Source organism: Haemorhous mexicanus, chromosome 1 (assembly GCF_027477595.1).
Source record: "Haemorhous mexicanus isolate bHaeMex1 chromosome 1, bHaeMex1.pri, whole genome shotgun sequence".
NCBI lineage: Eukaryota > Metazoa > Chordata > Aves > Passeriformes > Fringillidae > Haemorhous > Haemorhous mexicanus.
In genome coordinates this window covers 22,904,776-22,927,297 of record NC_082341.1, presented here as the reverse complement: position 1 = coordinate 22,927,297, position 22,522 = coordinate 22,904,776, and the positions used below count along the sequence as shown (strand labels likewise).

Genomic DNA, 22,522 nt, shown 5'->3' with positions numbered 1-22,522 from the left:
TTTAGTAAAGATTCAATGCTAAAATTATTCAAATTACATTAGCTAAAGATATAAAAACAAGCATCCATATTGAAAAGAAAATTTTCAAGCACTATCATATTTGCAGCAATTAGAGTTTTTGCTGAAGTTCAATTATAACCAGAGTTTTACTAAATACATGAGCTAGATTTTGGAGTTTTGTATGGCAAACATCTTGAGAAAAATTACAGCTCCCTCCCCTCCACCCCCTCCCCTCTTCTCCCTTCCTTTTGCTTTAGAAGAGCACAGTTTGTGTAAAGAGGAAGAATAGCTGCTGTTTTCTAGATTCCCTCCTGAGCATGAATAGAAAATGTAATTTTAATACCCATCATTGTCTGAAACACTGGAGTCCTACATTAAATGGTTCCACTTTTTAGCAGAGCTCACCTTGCCTCCCCTGCATACATAATAAGTCACTTTAACTTTACAGCTCAATGTATTTTGTTTAAAGAATGGGGAAAACACTGACAACTCTGCTTCCCTTGGGTTGTGGATACCACAGATTGAAGAAACACTAAATAATACAGTTTTGTTTTGGCAAAAGAGGGGGAGAAATTCAAAATTAATTCTCCTTTACAAATAGTCCTTTCTTCAAGTACTCAAATTCTTGAAGATTACATCCATACCAGTAATTTAAATGAGTTTGAGACTGTTTGGCCAAGGCACCATCACTGTCCTGTAGCATTGCTGCAGCACCTCCCTCTTCCATCCTCCAACACAGGAGATGGGGATTTCTCACAGAGAACAGCCCCTGGCCCACACTAACTTCTTAACCCTAAGGAAGCTGCCTAATGCCCAGGAATTAATTATTTGTAAGTGCTAATTGTCATGAGGTAAAGGCATACCAGAGGCTGCTCTGGCAGTCTCACAGCAGAGGCTCCCACATTGCCTGGGAGCATTCCCTGGTGTCAATGCAGATGTAAACAAGAAGGTATTGACTCAGCAGGTAACAAAATGGTGACAGGCTTTGGAGAAACTCTACAGGAAAAACTGCTATGGAAGTTTGAAAAGCCATATGTTCTCGTTCATGTGTTTGTGCCAAAGGAGTTCAGTCTCTCAGCCCAGCCCTACTCTAAATGAAGACTTAATCTTTTGGAAAAAATCTGGCTGTCAATCAGCTGTTAAGATGCATGTAGGCAGATCATATTTCTAAACCAAATCTATATTTATTGATCACCTGGGAAGTAAAGTAGAATTCCTGAGTTAGAACACCAGCTCTGCAGTGGTTTTGTCTGTCATACATTTGTGATTTTTTAATAAATAAATCCATGAAGTACCCATGCAAAATCCACGTTATGCACTATTTCCTATGAATGCTTTTTCCTCACTTTTTCTTTTTGTGTTCTGCTTTCTCTTTAAGAAGAGGCTCCCTGGCTTTAGGGATTCTCTTTTAAAAATCAGTGCTCAGCAGATGTTTCCATTGACTCAATAAGGCACCTTTTCAGGTGTATTACCCTCTATTGTATCTGATCATTTGTGGAATTTTGTGAGGTTCAGGCTCCTACACCATCAGGGCAGGATTAAATATTTACCTTTCTTTCACCTAGAAACAGTATTGTGAAGAAACTGATGCACAGTGAACATTACAAAGCATTCTCATGTTTTTCCCCCCTTCCTAACAAGTTCCTTCCTCTCCTTGACCATTACCATCTCTTCAATGCCACAGACACTTCATTTATCTTCTATTGTGACCATATCTTATCTTCTCCCATTTTATTCCCTGACAGTTCCCCCTGAAAAATCTCTACTTAACTTCTCACGATGGAGGTTACACAGCATCAGTCCCAAACACTAACTGAGAATGTCAGAAAAGTGAAAACTCTACTTAAGTGTAGACATTTGTCCAAAGGCTTATCCTATTCATTCATTTGGACAGGACTCAATCCAGGAGAAATGGCTGGAGAGGGAAAGTTGATAGGACTCCAGAATAAAAAAAAATTGGGAGATTTAATAACAATGGAGAACATAATGCTCAAAAAATCAGGAAGACTTGGACACAAGACTGGCAAGGAAGCAGCTTGTTTGGGAATACTGCCTCACCTCTACTCATATAGATAAGACAATGTCTACTTTCATTCATTCCTGGAGATACAGGATATGATTGGTGTTTGAACCTGTTTTAGCTCAGCAAATCTCCATATTTCCTTAAGTATTGCAACAAAAGAGTGAGTAGTGAAAACATGTTCTCCAAATCTAGGGGAACATGTTCATCACTGTCTCTGTCCAATAGCCTGTAAAATGGGGCTTCTCATGTGGATGAAACATCCAGATTTTATTGAAACAGCAACTAGCTCTTTTTCACAATTCCCTCAAACTGTTTTCCTGTTTGAGGGCAGACAATTACTGTCACAGCAATCCAGAATGTCTGGGATTCATTGGTGATGAGACCAATGAAATGATGTTTCCTGAGTACAGGAAGACCCTCTCAAGATTATAGCATCCATAGCAGCTTCAAAGGGAATTACAGAGGTAGCCCAAAGTTACTGCAATACTCCTGAAGTATTTCAGGCTTCTCAAATGCATTATTGAAATTATCCTTAGGTAACTTACTAAGCAGGACATGTGTGCATGTGTGTGTCTGTGCTCCCAGGTGCAAACACAAACTGAGAGGATGGAGGCTGCAGCACAGAGAAAGCTCAAGGGCCAGGCCAGCTTTTAGCTTTAAGTATCTCATATATTACTTGGAGCATCTGTAAGACAGTAAGTAACCTCAAAGAAGGCAGATAAAATACAAGTTGCTTTGTGACTTATTAAATGGCAAACAAAATTATGACCACTTTATTTTCACTATTATAAGCTGTTAAAATCACCTAGATAAGGGGTTTAAATAACCTAGAGCCATCCGTAACTAGCCTTAGGAATGTGTTTCTTATTCAGGCTTAGAAATATTCCTAAATATTAAGATGTCAGAGATCATAGTTTTTAGGCACTGGATGCTTTCCATATTAATCAAGGCCCTTGACCACTGTGGCAGAGACTAATACCAAATTTCTCAGACATGTTTCTCCTAGTAAGCTGTGATTAGCTCTCTGCAGCACAAGACTGTGCCCTATCAAATCACAGTGTGAAAATTAGTTATTGAAATCTGTATGCAAACAGGAAATACAAGGAAATTCTGTTTCGACTCTCAATAGTCATCCCAAATCCACAGGCATTTTATGTCCTCAGCATTTTTAAAACTATAATAATCATTTATCACTGATATTTTCTGTTCAAATGCTTTTGTTTTATGCTTACATAGCTCAAGTTTATAGAATAAAGCCTTTCCTGAGTGAATGTTGACATCCTCACCAATGCTCTCTGCACTTCTCAGTTTATCACAATTACTGTTAGCAGCTATCAGTTTTAAAACTTACTAACACATGCAAACCACAGGAGGTACTTAACTCCATATCACATATATTTAAATAGAGTAATTTCACAAATCTTCAAGAAGAATGGAATTGGTTCAGATTTGGCAAGACATTTCAGGATACTTCACTATTTTGCTAGGAAAAGGAACAAGTAAAGTCATCTTCAAAACATCACAGAATATTCTGAGTTGGAAGGAACCCACATGGACCATTGAGTCCAACTGTTAAATGTATAATTAAAGCTTCAACTTTCATTTTTGCTCCTAAGAAGTCAGTCAGGAAAGCCAGAGTGTAAGAGCAATTTCAGACCATCAGGGAGGGGAGAATGGCTGGTTAAGTACCTGTGGAAGATGCTGCAGCAGCCTTACCATAGCCAGAAAGCTTTTGTGCACAGAACAGCATGAAGGAAAGCACATTTTTAAGAAGTGACAGAGAACCTGGTATCCTTGACCAAACATCTCCAACAACCCTGAAGGCCTGAGCAAATAGTATTTATTCCAGCCCGGCTCATAGGTCAGAGCGTTTTTTGCAGAGCATACCTTAGGTGCTGGTACCTCAGAATGATCCCAGAGGGATGTATTTTGCTGCTCTAACAATTCCACATTTACCAGCATAAAATTCAATTACCCAGTTTTGGGATATGCAAGCCAGTTTTGGTTGTCCAGTTAGATGATGCTTTCTATTGCTGAAATTTCTGAAAACGGCAAATAGGGAACCATAAGGCAAACAAAAAATCCTTTTACCAAGGTCATCAAGGATAGGGGGTTAACATTATGTGTACAGAACAGGGATTTTATTTTTTGAGTGCTCCCAGACCTCCACAGTGTAAGGGAATTAAGGAGCTCAGTACTTTATATTAACAGGCCCTAAAAAGATTAAATTATTGCCAGCAAGAATAGTAATTACTCTGACTTACAAATCTACATACTTCACAGATGTGGAAAGGGTCTGAGAGAACAAAGGCCACACGATGCAGAAATGGTAAAAATACCGAGTGACCATTTTCTGTCTTGGAGGCACTTTCCTCCTGTCCCCACTCTGCATTTGTATAAATATTATGTATTCATAGCTGAAAAAATCCATAGTATGGGATGGCAAAAATAAGAGCAATTCTAACACAATGCCTGTATAAAAAATAGATTTAATGATGTGCCTACAGTGGATTTATTTCCTGATGTTCTTCTGTGGTAATAAACCCACATCCCTTGACACACTTGGAAGCCAAACCTAATAATGAAACCAGGACATTTCTTGGCTGCCATCTACTGTTCAAAACTTTACTGTATCTCACAGAAACAGAAAAAAAAACCAACCTAAAGAACAGTCACTGAGACCTTCAGGCTTTTTCCTTCTCTTTACTATTCTTGCTAAAACCAATGGTTTTGGGCTGTTTTTACAGACCACTACATTTCTGTAAGGATTCTGTATTTGCTCACCTTTCAATCAGTATCAAGAATGAGACACAAAACCTTGTAAACTTAATGACACAGTGTTTAAGGGAAGAACACTGTAGTATTTTTGGTATTTCAGTGAACAACTGTTAAAGAAGTTTCTGCTAATTCACTAGAGAGCTCTAGAGTGTGATTTCACTATACAGCAGTAAGTCAGCAGTAGGACAGAGACTGAAAAGCAATGTGCAAGAGAGCTGTTTGCATTCCTATTTTTCAAGGCTTTGTGTCTCTATCAGGGTAAGCCTGATAGAGACACAATAAATTTGTTTCTCTGTCTTTCTTATTTTGGGAGCTATCTAGATCTATTTGTCCTTTACAACTTCTCTGCCTCATCTCCTGCCTACTCATTCTCCTGCTTTGCCATGTTTAAAAAAAGGTATTTCTAAGATCCCCACTCAGAAGTTCACAAGGCTATATATATATATATTACATACATTCATACATACATAATATACATATTCCATACATAAACGTGCATGCATAGCATAGCATAATGAAGCTGACCACATCCTCCTGGTCTCTAGGAGACAAACTGCTCCCTCTCACAAAAAGGTATCAGATGGTGAAACCCTTTTTCAAGGATGATTATAGAGTATGACAACTGCAAATACAAGCCATATTAAAAGACTGAAATTAGTGTCTTTCTTTGCCAAAAGATACCAATAGATGATCTAGTAATAACTTCAGCTTTCACCATTTCTTTTCTGTATTCTTTGGTTTCCTTCATTATTTGTCGAAGTCTGGTGTGCCCTGCTGGAAAAGTAATCCTAATAGAGAATCAGCACTCTAGAAGTCTGAAAGGTACAGTTCTGAGTGGCTGAGGAATGCAAGGAGGTCAGGGCTCATGCTGTAACAAACAGAAGAAAACAAAACAGAAAGGGAAGAAATTAAATTTAAAAAACCTCCCACCCTGAGCACAATAAATAGTAAGCAACTGGAAGAGCTGCATCATGGATCACACACTGCACACCAGGTCATTTTGATCTCTTGTGGTCAGGGATGTAATTATCTCTGTTGTGTACTTCCAGAGAGGGAATTTGGAGGAACTTGGTGCAACCTACCTGGTTTGAAATGGGGTAAAGAGTGGACTCCAGGCCACGTATCTTCGTTTGGTGTTCCAAGTACCTGTACACAAAAAAAAAAAAAAAAAAAAAAAAAAAAAAAAAAAAAAAAAAAAAAAAAAAAATTAAAAACCACATTGCTTTAATGGAAAAGACTTAACATGTTACAGCACTGTAGAAAGCACAATCTAAACTTCAAATAGGCTTCTTCATTGAGGGATGAAGAGGAAGAAAGTACAAAAGGTTAAATGATTACAACATCTCCAAAGTACCAGAGGAGTCTATAAAGCAGAATGGGATTGCTGTGTTCCTGTCACATTGCCTGTTTAACCAACAGATGTTAAAGCTACTTTTCATTGACTAGTATCAAGCTATTTGAGAGCACTGCTGTTACAGAGGCTAGATAATTTAGCTCAGAAATAACTTCAATCCTTAGAAATTTAAATAAGATAAACAGATATAAATAGATGCTAGGATAGAAGATTTACACAGATGGTAAAGAAAATTATTAAGACTGTGGCATGAAGGAGAATGCACAGCAAAGTGCTGTTATTTTAACATGGCTACAGTACACATAAAAATAGCAAATTCTTAGGAGATAGACTTTATTGACTCATGCATTATACTTTGTTTCTATTCACTTCAACTGTCCTCCTTCTTGTAATGCAAGTCAGACCAACTTACAACATCAAAGTATTTACACTTCTCACATGCATCTTATATTCTCTGTTCACATGAAAAGTTCACTCTCCATGCCCTTGACACAAGTAGCAACCAAAGGGAGAGAACTGCTCTAAGTAGTTCTCCCAAACCTGGTTTTCTTCATAGCACATAAATGTCAAGACTTGCTTTAAGTAAAGCCAGGAGGAACACTTAAATTACCAGCTCTAGAAACACATTTCTGAACAAACTGTGGAATTTAATATTTCACTAGTAGGATCCTTCTTTTCAAAAATTTTCACTCAATTTCTAACATGAATGAAAATGCTGGATTCTTTTAAATATCTGTTATAAACTCAGGCCCTGGAATAAAAGGTTGATATTCTGAGTGAAAGTAATTCACATTAGTCTGGTGCTTGTTTTGCATTATCCATGTACAAAACCCTCTCCCAGCTCTGCTACTATCTGCACTGGAGGTCATCTGAATAAATCTTTTGGACATGCATATCTTGAGTCCTTGTGACATTCTGTGGTCATTTACATCAGCATGAAGCAAGTCCAAAGTTAGAGTGAAAATCTTTGGTCCAAAAAACATGAAAAAAAAAATATATACTCCAACTCATTTGGAACTGAAGAGATTTATTTTCATTTTGTTTGCTGCAATATACACATGAATTAGGAGCATTGAAGGAAGGACACCACTCTAAAATACTTGTTTCATTTCTTAAGCTATGTAAACATTTCTTCACATTGATAAATTCAAGCTGAAAAAAATTCTTAGACTCAGGATTGCCAAGGTAAAACACAAAAAGTTTTTCTTCAACTCTGCCAGAAAGGTATGAAATTAAATTTAGAAATGAGCTTAAAGACTTTAGACAAAAGTAAGTGAACTCTAAAATAGATATAATTTCTACTTATGAGGTTTGCTTTATGAGTCTAAGGCCTCAAAATTATGGAGCAGTTTACAATAGTCATAGGATTCTAATCTAAGAATATTAATCTAAAGCTATTCTTTCTCCACAATCATATACAATAGAAAAACAGTCCAACTTGAATGTAGTATGATCAGTAGAAGGTGAAAGCTGAGCACTAAGGTGACAAAGGTGACACTATCAGTGCAACTATAGAGTATACATTCACATAGCTATTTAGGTATGCAAATCTCACTGATTTTATTTGCAAATATTGTTTGTAGCACATTTCTTTCAGTCCTTGTGATATGTCTTAATTGCCACTTGAATAAGATAAACCTGGCCCTGCAACCCTGATCCATCACAACACCCGTGCTCATCTCATTATTGCTATTAGAGAGAGCACAGTGCTGTCATTAAACACTGAGGAAGTTTGGGGACACCATTGACACTATGTCACAAAATCAATTTGCAAATAACTTCCACTTACCTTCTGTATTAATCAAGCTCCTGGTGCCAAGCACCTCCCAGACCAGGAGAGGGAGCCCGTGGATCAAAAACAGAGATTCTTGCATCAATTTAAATTAAGAAATAAGGTTCTCAACTTTGCAACCCCTCTTAGTGAATCAAAGGAATATTCTCTTATTTAATAAGATGTATTGGTTATGAATATATTTGTTCTGAATATTAAAAATATCAGCCACATTCCTCTAAAAGTGTGTTATTTGCCTCTTATTTTAGATGAGACAGAGGCAGCTATGGGACTGTACAGATAAAAATTAAAACCAGCTAACAAAATCTGTAATTTTCACTTTTTAAAGGAATCATACTTGATTCAGTGTTTCTTGTTTCACTAGTTTTCCAATCCATTTCTTTAATAATATTCTGGCACATGTGCCACCACAGTATCTAGGAGCCAGCTCCAAGCAAGTTCTGTGCATTGGAGTACTCAAACCACCTACAATATTTATACCTTCCCTCAAGGGCAGCAGTCAGGCTGAAAGCAACTGAGGGTTTCCCCAGCATCTAAATGCCAACCACTTTTAAGGCAGAGACACTTGGTAGGTCAGGAAAGGATTCAAACACCTTATTTTAATGCACAGTATAAACACTATAAAGATCACCCTTCTTCCACACAATTTTTTAGCATATGTAACACAGGAATTCACAATATGTGACACCCAACAAACAAGAAGGAGAGGGCAGTAGTGAAAGAACTGTGGTTTTGGATAAGATGAAACAGTCACTGCCCACAGGTAAGTGAACATAAAGAGATTTGTAAGCATCCCTTTGTAAGTGATTCTCCTAAGCAGCAATCAATCCCATTTTGATGAGGGGGATTAAGCAATCCAAAGCAGCAAGTTTTGACACCTGCTAAAAGCAAAGCAAAGTGGGGTTCACACTTAACCCAGTGGAGAAGAATCTGCCTTGTTTTGCAGCTTACAAGAGAGAGAATTAAAGCACCAACATGGAAAAGGGAAGGGAGAACCCAACAGTCTTGTGGTTTTACTGGAATACACTGTCACTTAGCAGTGAAGACTGATTATCCAGACCCAGACAGCAGCTGAACACCAGAAGCTGTTCTTTTACAGGTTCTTTTACAGGTTTACAGCTCTTCTTTGACCTCCTAGCCCCAGCTGTCATGGTCCACCATTTATTTTAAGCATGACACCAGGAGTTCTGCCTCCTCTATATTTTAACACTTTCTTTCCATTTCATGTTCGAAAGCCATAAAAATCACCACTTCTGTCATGGCAATCAAGCCCCAACTTAATACTGGAAATAAACTTTTATTTAGCATTGAGAATTACTTGAAAAAATAAGACTAACTTGTTTGCTTTCTCTACTGATAATTTGCTTCTCAGTTAAGAAAGCATTCAGCTTGCATGGTTCAATAGCCTATTTTCTTTTATTTGAATTACTAACACAAGACTAATCTACAATTCTCATATTTGGAATAGATTTAATGTTTTCCAGGGACCATGGTAATTATGGTTTCTGCAAAGAAGACTCCAAAATATACTGGGGTTCTGCTATTCCACACCACAGACAACACTCTGGGATCTTTTTGTTCTCTGACAGGGCATATAAAATGATGTTCTCATTGGAAACCAGCTATTAAAAATCAGGACCACATTCTAATTCCATTTGTAGGATGAGAAGTCTATTTATATAAAAATAACAGATTTACAATGCATCAGGGTACTGAGGGTCAAATACCTGTACTGCCAGTTGATTCCATTAGGGTTTGGCAGAAAGTCATAAAAACAGAACCTGCTGTTCAAATCTCCACACACAAGCATGGTATACAAAGATGTCTCAGGAGATGCAACAAGATTGCTCAAGAGCTACTGAATTACCTTATTTTTTTTACTATAAGAAAAAAATGGGGTTTAGCATTTGGTTTTACAAGGACTCACCATTCCCTGGTGTGCAAGGGAATAATTAATTTACAGAGAGCTTTGCACCACTCTACCAACACAATTAGTCATGTTGTCCTGTGTTCTGCTTCAAGTGCAAAACCATCCCACGTTACTGCCATCCATTAGATGAGCAGCAGTGCAAATCTTTCCTACCAGCTCTTTCCCAGTTGCTGGCATAATTAATAAAGAAAAGCATTTCCCTTTACACTACAAGTTTGGAATAGACAAAGCTGCATATTACTGATATGACACTTGAACCTTTGTTAGAGCTGATGATCCTCAAGAAGGGTGATGGTTTGGACTTCAACAAGACAAAGAACCTGCAGGCTGTGGTATTATTCAGAGCAGAATGAAAGACAAGAGCAGAATGCAAATGAGCTGCCTTTCCTTAGACAAGAGTTGTGGTAATCAGGCTAAATAATATGCAGAATTTTAAATTTTTTTAATGCTAGGTCAACTTGATGAACAATCATAGTGTAAAAAAAAAAAAAAAAGTGTCAGGGGAAATTTTTCCTTTTGAAAGAAGAGGGGATAGTTTAAAAATGCCCTGAAATTTTAACTGGGAAAAGTTACAAGCTGGATGTAAAAATGTTTTTTATTTTATTGTACTTTTAAAGGATGTTCAAGATTTCTTTTCCAGTCTTCTTGTTTGCTGGGTAAAACATACTGCATTTAGTGAGTCCTTGGCTGTGATGTACCATGGGAGACTGCAGCTCTTTGAGGAACTGAACTTAATTAAAAGAGGAAGAGAATAAGCATTGCAGACCATTTCCAAATCAGCAATCCCTTTCTGTTGAGCTAGATTTGGAGGTTTTTGTTTGGTTTTTCAACAAAAATCTGTTCTATTCTTTGGAAATGTATATATCTAATGAAATTTGCAACTTAGTCAAAAACCTGGGTGTTTTCCATTTCATTAGGGGAAAGTAATCACTGCTTTAGATTTGCCTCTTGAGGAGCAGTGTGAGCTCCAGGGCTTTTCCCAGCAGCTCCATCACACTCAGATCCACATCTGGACACAGAATTTCTGCTCTGGAAGAGCAATGGTGCTAAGCCATTTGTCCAGATGATCCACCTACAGCCACATTCCCTTCCTGAGGAGTAGTCAGGTAGATCTGAGCCACATCTTTCACAAGCTGGAAAAGTTCTGTGTTTCAGCCCAATAAGGTCAGTGAGCACAAAGTACACGTGGCAGTGAAGACCAAAGAATGAACTTCATCCTTCAACTTTGCACTTGGTTTTAGTATAACAGGTTAGAAAAAGCATTCAGTAACTATTTGTGAATTATGCATGCTGAGTCAGAGTCTGCTGACTGACAACAGCAGTGAGGCTTCCTTTGGCTCCCTACTGGGCACAAGGGTGACAGCTGAGTGTCAAGTTTAATATCCAAAAGATAGAGTCAGAAATGGAATTGCCTCAATATCAGTCATTTTTTCATTTCTTCACATCAGGAGTTTAGAGGTTTGCTTTTGCACTTCAGTTTCCATAAGGGCCTGCAAACCTATGAATTTGTGTAATGAACTTACAGGTTTGTTAAGGGCCAAACACATTTTACCCTTGGGAATGTTGTGGAAGTTCCAGGGTTCACAGCTGCAGTAAAAAAGTCACTTCATTTTTGCTAAGATGGCAAGAATACATTTATTTGGATTTGTGAAAACTAAAGCCCACATGCCTATTCATTGTCCTTGAGATTTAGAATATTGAAGCCTTACTTCATTAAATGAATAGCAAAAATTGCACATAGTTCCTAAACCAGGAATCCATGCCAATTCAAAGTTAAACAGCTGAAGTAAGATTGTGTAATCTAGCCAGTCCCTTCCCATGTGGAAAGTAATAAAGGCCTTGTTCAGAACCTGAAAATAATATTTTAGTAAAATTATTTTTCTTACATAGCAAACTTTCTGTGTTTTTTTCAGTCAGCTCTCAACAAAATATCCCTTCATTATTCTCACACAGGTAAGAAATTAAATACCAGTGAAATAGATTAAAAATATAGGAACTGTAATGCAACAGATTAAGCATACAGAAAACATAACTTGTATGATTCCTCTTAAGAACCAAAGTTTTAAACAAGAACACATCATTCCTTGCAGACAGACTTTCAAATTCTTATTCTTGGTTTTATGTGTAAAACAGGTGGCAATTTTTTTGCTTCCTTATGTGTAAATGCTACCAGAGCAATGAAAAAATCCTTACAATGACAATATGTGGCAAAAGGAAAAGAAATTCAACAGCCACCATGCACAACGGTAATGTGCAAAAGAATATTTTTATGTGATCTACATTCATTCAGGAAATTAAATCAGAAGTATGAATATAAGAGAAAACAAAGCTGGTTAGAAAACAGATTGCAAAACTGATTATTTTGCAAGTTATTTTGTAAATGATCTAAGCATGGTCTTAACAAAAAAAAAAAAAGAAAAAAAAGAGGAAAGTATTAAATTCTGTCACTACCCTTATGAAATACCTGCTACAGAGGTGATGAGACTGGGACACAAGAGCAACAGAAAAGAGAGAAGGTACCTCCTCACCAACCCCATAAACCTGTTCTTGCTGTAAGGAAAGTGATGCTGTTTTGTGAAAAAATGGAAGCTATTGAAGCTTATTCTTTAAGGTGAAAAAAGAATCAGTAGGAACAGAATGAGGCTCAACAAAAGCCTGACTCAGGCATTAAGTTGAATATCATCATTCCATTATATGTGGGTAATTGAACCACTTCCTTTAAGCATAACAAGTGATTCAATACATGAAGCTGTATTCTAAAACCTTGGGGTAATGTGCCAGTATGGATGAAGGAAGCAAAATATTCCCATAAAATTCTAATAACACACATTCATTAAAAAAAAAACAAAACATCAAGCTCAACTAATATTTTTGCTTTGGCTCTGTCAAGGATGAAAAATGAGGTACTTGAAACAGTAGAGGGCCCAACTGTTCTTAACTTCCTTTCCCCATGAGGCAAAATACAATGAAGTCTTGCCAGGAAACCTTTTTAATATGTGATTTTTTCCATCCTTACTTATGTATATAAACAATATTTTAGTAGCTGTCTGCATTGCAAAGTTAAATTTATTCCAACACTGTTTCCATGCCATTTGCAGCACAAGTAAATTCATCATCCTCCTCACAGCCACAGTGACCACAGCTACCTTTTTGAGGGCCCCTGGCAGGGGCAGCACTGCAGCTGTGCCAAGGTGAGGAGGGCAGCAGGGACTGGAGAGTGCCCAAAGCCACCCCAGCCCTGCCAGAGCCAGGCTCTGCCCACTCGCCTGCACCAGCTGGCAGAGACAGCTGGGAGGAGGAGGAGGAGGACAAGGAGGAGCTGAGCAGCCCTCACTGCACACACAGCTCTGCAGAGCATCAGGACAAGATGAAATGAAATCCCCAGGACAAGATGAAACAAAACCCCCAGCCCTACAACAAAGCACCACAGGGGTTTGACATGCCAGGGTCCTCCAATGTTCACTCAGGGAAGGATTTTGGTTATTCCAAAAGGTATATGGATGCTTACTGTACTTTGACAGGGCTGCTCCTGTGATTTGATGAGATGACTTTTAGAAACAAATTCTGTCCATAATCCAAACTGAACTGGAATCAGCACAAACTGGAGTATTTAATCTAAATTTCACAACAAGAGAAAAAGCAAGGGTGAAACAACTCGTACAGGACCGTGACATCCTCTTCCTGCAGGGAGTCAGCACATTTCATCACAAGGCCCTATTTTAGTGACTCAGAACATTCATAAAAGTTCACATGGTGGAAGAAACTGGCTTTTTAATTTAGTGATTCTTACTGAAAAGTTTATGTGAATGAGATGAATGCCAAAAAACAACTAGAAAAAAGGATTTGGCAAACTTACTTTGAAAATAAGAGGGGCCTAGCCTGTAGAGACACAATCTGAAATTAGCAGCAAAAGGGGAAAAAGGAAACTCCTGACAGAGACTGCACTTTCCCTCAAACCAGTGCAACCATGCAGCAATTTTGCCAAATCAAAAGCTAGTTAAATAATGATGTACGTGGTGAAAGGAGACTCTTTAGCTCCAAAGTGGAAAGATGGCTCCTCTGTGAGGGATGCTCCATGCTGAACTGCTAAAAGCAGAACAGAGAACCTGTCCTTTCATCTTTCCCAGCCATCTCTGCTCAGAAGTCTCCTTCCATCAGCAAAAAATTCCCATAATCAGAATTTAAAAGTCTGACATTAAACTAGACTTAAGGTCTCTGATATCTGCTTTGGAGCTGCAGAAACTATAAAAGACCTCAACAGAGTGAAACTGATCCTTATTAAGAAGAGAAAAGCTTTTGTAGACCTCAAAACTGTAGATCAGGAAAAGACTGGGAAGAAAATTCATGTAGAAGACTCAAGCTAACCTCAAAAGATTTCTCTCCCCCTCTGCAAGGAGAGAAGTTTGGTCTTCTGACATTGATAGAGCTTGTGAGCTCTCAAGTAAGGTTGCAGAGAGGGAATGATTTCACTGAGGAAGAGATTGGTGTTAATACATGTGAAGAAGCAGCTGCTGCTGCTACCTGTGCTGGAAGGTTTCTTCCTTACTGCTTGGGAACAAACAGAATGGTTTGCTTTACTGCAAAGCCACCAATTTCCTGCCAGAAGGACCCCGTGGCTCACAAGTCATGCTTTTTTACATATTCTTTAAATTCTGCTCTGATTTACTTTGTACAGATAGTGATATGCTCTGCATCTCACATTTCCTATCCTGTCTAGGCTGCAAAGCCTTTGGAGTAATCCACCCAAAGAGAGAGTCCTCTCCTAAACATGCTCTTTAAAGATTTATTGCTAATTTTTTTACTGACTTATTTTCTTTAAACTGAAAAAGGGGAATAAAAATAAAAGCCAAAACTTTGTGGGAGGCTTTTCTGAAATGTACTTCCAGAAGCCCTGCTGTGCTAGCTCAGCAGCTGGCTCATTTGAATTCCAGGTATGCACTAGACAGGGTTTTTTGGAAATGCTGGCTTATCAGAAAAGCAATGCTCCCCTTGGATCATAAAGCTGGCTTTATGGTCTTTTTGAAGACCATACAACTGGCTCAGTTAACACACCTGAATTCCTACCTAGTGTTGTAGTATCCAATCTCATTGGCACAGGCCAAGCTATGCCATTGCATCAGGATACTTAAGGGCTTAAAGCTGCCATTCAGCTGGAAAGCTTATTTAAATAATTAACAGACCAAAGTATGCATATTCCTATGAATCATCAGAAAAACAGCAAGAAAAACCTTTTTATTTAAAACTGAATTATGCTTCTTCACTATGGTGTAATTTAACTACAACTGTTTAAACAGACCAGACCATTTGGGATCACATCCTTCCTCCACAAGGATTTTCTCTGACCCACTGGTTTTCACAGGAACCAAACAAGGTTCCCCCAGAACAAACCTCCACTCCAAAGCAGTGAATGCACAATGCACTTCTCTGATGCAGGAATGTTTTGTCTCTGGCCTGGTGCCCAGTCCCAGCACATCAGAGGAAGGATTGTGCCTGGTTCTGACAGCACACCAGGACTCACCACTCCTCACGCCCCAGGAGCAGCACAAGCACGGCACAACAGAAGCTCGTGACACGTGCTGCTCATGGGATAGAAATGTACTTGCAGAGGAAAGCTGTTGTGCTAAGGCAGAGAGAATACTGGAGCTGGGCTGACTGAGCTGACTGTCTGGGCAAAAAAAACCAAAACTATCATCAACATTCTTCTTTTCACCTAACAAACCAGGGGAGGTAACATACACTGAGACCTATATATGAAGCCTGGTGCTCAGCATCACAGAACAGCACGACATTAGAATCTGATCAGATCATCCAGAAGTTTGGCAGCTCCTTATATTGCCAATTAAGGTCTTGATCTTGCAATAATCTCCATTTTGAATGGATTTGTGAAGCCACATGGAGCTCAGTGATGCAGTGGGTATTTTGCCAAGTTTTTTTAAGTGACAATCTGCAGAAAATGAAGGCTGCCAGTCACACTGCCATTTGAAGAATGTGCAGGTTCAGGTGATACAATGTTTCTGAAACAGTGAGGGCATTAATAATGAGCTCCAGTTGTGATGGGTATATAGATAGAAAAGAGTACTCTTCTTGGATGTCTAAATATCCAGCTGATTCCTACACTGAACCTTACCAGAAATCCCAAATCAAATCCCTTTTAAAAACATCTAACCTTATCACTTAAAATCCATTTCAAGTGATCTAGTTGGAAGAGTGCCTCCTACAACAAAACACAGCATGATGCTTGGGGTATTCACTCCAAACAGCAGTATTTTGCTGCTACAAAAGAAAAGAGTTTTATACCATCCTTCTGAATCACAGGCGCAGAACAAGCAAGGAAAATGAAAAATGGAAGTACAGAAGTATTTTCTTCCTATAAATGGGGGAAATGTCAGCCTAGGTCTGATGGAGAGAGAGTGGCTATAAAAGCAGCTGAGACATTTTAAGTGGGGCCAGTGCAGAATCCCAGGGAGTTATGCATTCTCACCCAGAGGATGGTAAGGTCTGTGGGAGGACTGGCTGAACAGAACCTGTATCCTCCAGTGCAGCCTAGTGAGCCAGCACATCTCACTCACAGCACTTTGGAAATTTCCAGTGAATTCTTTGCTGAAACATCCATCCATTTTCCTGACACTTTCTTCACCTATCTCCTTGCAAACCCATTGAAAGGAAGGGGTTCACTGCCCTGACACCATGAGGGACATGCCCAAACACTGAGATCAGAAATGGGTTTTGAAAGAGTACCGAGTGTTGAGATGATAAAATTTTCAAAAATTGGAAGCTGTGATTTAACCATTTACTGCTCATTTAGCAGTTGTGGCCTTACCAATCAGATGGCAGACAGCCTAAGAGTTTTCATTTTGCTTATTTAAGTGAAGATGAAAGTGGGTCTGCCTCAGCTGGGAGAGGCAGAGGCACTGCCAGCTTCAATGAACCACCTTGTTTGCTCTGACATTGGTGCACGGGGTAACTTTGTCCACGACTTCTGAGCTAGCAAAAGCACCATGCAGGAAGGACTTAGGTGCAGTCATCTCCTGTCTCCAACTGAACTTCATGCTGCCTGCAGGGCAGCTGCAAGGGCAGATCCTGCTCTTGGCAGCACTACTTTTGGGCAAAATGGAGCTACTTCCCAGGAGCTGCTGGAATGATCCTCTCTACTCACTGGAGCTGAGAGGACTCAGTATTTGGAGAACATACTGCCCACAGCTCCAATATGAATTGAGGGGGCTTGCACTGAAACAATTAGCAAAGTGTGAGTGAATTACAGCAAATTCCCAAATGATTGGAGCTACTTAACACCTGTATATCATGCTCCACTTTTTTTTTTTTCCCCCCAGAAAAACAGAACAGAAACAATGCAGAGGGAGAAACAGGTAACTAAATAAATAGGATACACAAATTAAAAAAAGAAAATTTGCACAGATGAGCTTCAGATGACAATGAGCTTCAGTACCACTGGTAGTCAGTAATAGAAAAAGGAGGGGGAAGACTGGAGGAACAATTTCTTATGCTCTGTCCCCAGTACATTAAGGTCCACAGAAGTACATGGCCTGAAAAATTGATTACATGAAGGCTCAAAAATGATGGGGCATCAGATACAACAACAGTGAAATGACAATTTTAATCTTTAACATGAGCAACTCTGCTATTACAAGGTGTTTTGGAGGCAAATTTTAAAGATCTCACCGAAATAGAAGAAAGGGAGATGCTACAACAATGAAACATGGACAATCAACTATGCAAGTTATCAGAGAGAAAAATCAACCTCTCAACACTGTAGGCACAGCAGATCTCTGGGACTATGTGAGGAATGTAGATGAGCAGCACAATGTTAGCATTAAGCTATTTAAAAGGCCACAAAAGCAACAAAACCATGAGAACATTAGCAAGAAGAAGATACTATAAAGCAGAAGTGGTAGGAAACTGCACCAAAAGTACATTTTACAGAAAGTAAATGAAGCCAAATGAAGAGATGACTTTAGCAGCAAACAAGTGTTTCACTACCCTTTGTTTTCAGCTACATTCACTGGTCAGAATTTCTTTTTTTATGGAATATGGTATTGCAGAGTTTTCATGAAAAGACCAATTAAACAAACAAAAGATTATTTTCCCTGGGTACAGTTTGAACTGATTTGAACTGCTGAGCAGCTGATAAAGTGATAGGATGCAGTGAGGTCAGCAGGGCCTCATCCCAACCCCTCCCTTTCCAAGAGGAAGGAGGAATACTAACACACTGTAATGAGCTGGCTCAGCAGCACAGCAATGTCATCAACTACATATCTCACTCATCAGACCAGAGCAGATTATAGCAAAATGCACAGCATCTCCAACATCCAAATTATTAAGGTCTCTTTTTAAGTAATTAGGGCAATATGTTTTATGGATGCACACCAAGATGATTCAAGAAGGATACTTAAAGGATTGATAAAATCCTTGGCTGCTTTTCCTCTGATTTTCATGAAGGGCCAGTTCAGAGATACAAAATTTATGTACTTTTGTTTCTCTTATGAGAACAGCACAATTACCAGCTATTGTAATACAATCACATTCAGGATACACAGGTTAAAATTGCAAATATAGTCTGTTCTAAGATAAAAATGAGTTATAATTCAAATAGCACCATTTTGAAAAAGAAGTAGATTTAAAATATTTGTGAAAGGAAGTAGGCATTATTCTAAAGCAATAAATCCCTCTTTATAATGCAATAAAGTTTAATCAAATTGAAAGTTTACAAAGTCAACTGATTTTTCACCTATCAAAAGATACAGAAGTCCAACTGCAATCTTCCAGTGTTCTAAGTCAGATGCTAAAAATCTTCTTTGATTTGTACTCATCAGAATAATCATATTTAGGTAAGAACATACCTGCTGTAGCACGCTACATTCTCTGCGAAGTATTTACCTTATGCTGTTCTGCTCCACCACCAACAGGTTTGAGAGTTTGCACTGCAGCCATTTGGGTCCTATTCTGCCCTGAGAAAGCCCTGTGAAGAACTCTCACTATGGTGTCACGAAATATATTGTTAGCTTTCTGTGATGTACTTGGAAACAGACCTCAATGGCCAGAAATACAGCTACACAGTGATATACATGCACACTCTAAAGACAAACAGCAAACACAGAACATTTTTCTTCTTGCAACTGACAGCTGGAGAATCCTGCTCTGCTTTAGCCTCCAAGTCACTTTTAACTGGGAGCTTAGAAGACTGTGGAAGGAAGAACCAAAGCAAAAGAATAAAACATAGCACTGCATAGCTCATAACCTGCTCTGTTTTTTTCACACTCCATTGAGAATACCTACTGCATTAAGAGCCTAGTCAGGTAATTCTCCTATTCTCAGTATCTTATGAAGACTTTATTTTTTTTTTAACATTTTCTTATGTAGCAGAATACATTTCATTTCCTTTTCTTTTTTCTTTTCCTACTTATTAATACTGATATTGTCAGTAGGATTTTCTTTTCTTTATGCAAGTCTCCTAAGAAATGGCAACACACAAATAGTGGACACACAGAAATTGTGTGACAGCATTTTTATATGTATAATTAAAACTTGGATGAGGTTATAAAAAATTTTCAATATATGAAAATTTTATGCCTAAGATATTCAACCAAAGCCATTTAATGAACTAGAAAAACAGCTATCCTAATCAAGGCATATTAATGGTTGCCCCTTGAAAACTTGAAGCCTCCTGAAATCACTAAGTTTATCTCAAAATTTACATTTAGTTCACTATGGATCAGCAGCTTGTGAAAATGATAGTTGAAGACAATGTTATGGCAAATGCTCAGCATCTTGCTAAATTATTACTTAGTCTAGGGCACTGATTATGGAAACACTGAAATAGATAATAAAGCCTAACTTTATTCAAATTAGGCTTACTGCAAATGGTACTTCAAAGCCTCTTCATGGGCTGAAGGGGCAGTTTCCCCCAGACACAATGACAGAGAGAGCTATTTACTTCTAGCAGTTCTATGGAGGACAGAAGAAATTGGCTATTATTCTTGAAGTCTTCAAAGAAACATGCGTAGACAGGCAAGACATATTAATCTTAGATTCTCATAACCCATCTCCAAAATCATAATCTAAAACAGTCTCACATTGTTTTTTAGACATTTTTAAACCTTAAGGATGTTTTAACTTTTGCTACAGATCATAAACAACAATTTTGGCCATCAAGATGCTCTACAGAAAACTCACTTTTGACAAGCAATGTGCAATTCAGACACAAGTGAAAGAAGAAAGGGAAAAGGGAAGATTCAAGTGCAATGAACACTTTCTTTACTTATGAAAGAAAAAGCAATGTGACAATTTGCTGCCTGAAAATTTATTATCTGTCCAGCAAATAAAGCCAGCATACCAGGGTACGTTTTTTGTAATGTGTCTGTGTTTCTTATAGTACTATATTATCTTGTAGAATAAAGTTTTTGATAGCAGACCAACACTTCTGCTCAGAATGGGCTTCAGCTCCCACGAATGCACAAATTGCAACTGTTTTTCTGTTCAGTGTCACCTGCATGCAAAAATGTTTGCAATTACAGCTCCATAACACATGTGGACACAATGTGCACAGAGAGGGATTTTACATGGCAAATAAGATGTTTCTGTGGTGTAAAGGGCCAAGAAGGAAGGTGGCTGCAAAGATGTAAATCAGTGCACTGATTTACACCAGGTACTGATTTGTACCAGTTGAGTCTCATCATTTTTTTTTTTTCCAATGTATTGTCAGTAAACACCCTCTCAAAGGCTAGAGGCAAGTCTGGAAAAGAAACAATGCTTCCTTATAATTATAGCCCATTTCTCATTCAGCAACTGAAATATGGCAGAAAGTAAACATTCTGATTCCAAAGAAAACCACAAAGCCATTGTTTCCCACTGAACCATGTCTTAATTTGTTTTCTTTTTCTGATAGCCAATTACTCCTCGTGTTTTGCACTACCAAGATGATAACAACCCACACTCTTGAAACGCCAGCCCAGCCGTGCTCAGGGTTTTGCTCAGAGTTAGCAGGCTGGACAGGAACATCTTGCAGGCAGATGACACCTGTGTGCAAGAGGTTGTGTGACTGATGCTAGCCTGTCAGCTAACCCTCAAAGCAAAAAGATGGGGTTACACATTAATTTATTATTTCCTCTTCTTCTCTTCCCTGCTGCTGCCAGCTGGTAGCTCCACTGGAAAGCATCCATAAGACACTGGTGGGTGTTTTTACTACTTTAAACATGGATAAATGTGAGATTGAGTGCCCCAATTTCTAAAAGAAATGTTAGAAGAGTGTGAGATATATACTTTTTAAAGCCTCCTTTCCTAACACACATCGACAATACGCCTCTAGAAAGTGTCCTACCTTTTTTCAAGATTGCTGTTTTTAAATCCTAGGCCAAGTTTGTTTTCCCAGTACTATTTGGGTTTAATGGTATAAGGCAAAGAACAGCACAGGCTATTGATACTCAGACATGGTGAGCATGGGAGGTCTTCATAAAAAGTGAATACAAATTAGCATAATTTACCTTGTGCCCTATTATATGGGAATAAGTCTACTCAGAGAGTAATACACAAAACAATATAGAGCAGTCAGAGATCAAAAATTGAGCTGAAACTCCATAAAAAGAAATTTGAAATATTACCAGAATCCTTTACAAAGCATGAACACATAGAAGATTTACTTTGTTCTTGAAAGTCCATTTCAAAAGTTAATTTCACTCATACTTGCCTAGTTTAGAATGACTTTCATTTGAAGTTTGGCATAAGACACAAAGCCCAAAGAGGAGCCTTGTAAAAGTGGTATCAGTGCAAAACCTGCAGGCAAGTGCAGTGAAACACTGAGTAAGTGCTTACAGCTTCAAAGAGAAGACCACAGGTAGAGAAGCCTGCTATTTATGTAATTAATTTTCAGTGGTGCTGAAAAGAAGTAAAATGTTTTGCATATTGTTACAAAGCAAAGGAGAGGTAGATTTACTAGCAGGATTGCACTTCTCTACTTACTTATTGTGTTATAGAAGACAGAAACATGCTGCTGTGTTCTAATTAATTAGTTTCAACAACCCCCCTCATTTTCCTCATGAAGTCATTGGTGGGAAGCAAATGGAAAGACATGGGAGGAAAACACAAACTTTGCCCTCTAAGCAAGAACAATATTACATTTATATTACAATAGATTCATCCAACCAGAAGAATAGATGGCACCACAGATACTATGCCTACACAAAATAAAATTTCAGCCCACATTCAGCCTCACAATTACATGCATTCCATCAGAGATGAATGACCTGTGTTTCAGAGCTGAATTATTTACTGAGTGAAAGAAAAATGTATTTTAAATAATGAAACAGGGAAAAAAAAAGACCAATAAATTTGACTAAGTACCTGATTACATAGATGAACTTCAAAATCCAATGGTTTAAAGCACTCTTCCTTTGGGTTTAGCATTGCTAGCTTCCCAAAAGATGCTAATAACACAATGTACCAGAAAGCACATATTCTTTGGGCCCATCATAAGCTTAAAAGCTCTCAAAAAGTATTATTCCAGGCTTCAGAGGATGTCAGTGACATGAAGCAAACCTTCAGATACAGAACTACAGGGAGAGAGATTTGCAGCTTCACAAATGCCTGTTAACATCAGACGTGGAGGAAACACTTCTAGCCTGCATTACAAGA

At 38.3% G+C, this 22,522-nt stretch overlaps 1 protein-coding gene across 4 annotated transcripts in view; it reads right to left on the bottom strand.

Annotated features, from left to right (window-relative positions):
* CDK14 (cyclin dependent kinase 14) overlaps positions 1 to 22,522 on the bottom strand; it is a 344,690-nt gene that overhangs the window by 125,290 nt on the left and 196,878 nt on the right. For all 4 annotated transcript variants that reach the window (XM_059842986.1, XM_059842993.1, XM_059842976.1 and 1 more), the window contains one exon: positions 5,884 to 5,947. In XM_059842986.1, coding sequence (XP_059698969.1) covers positions 5,884 to 5,947 — 64 coding nt within the window. The remainder of the gene's footprint in view (positions 1 to 5,883; positions 5,948 to 22,522) is intronic.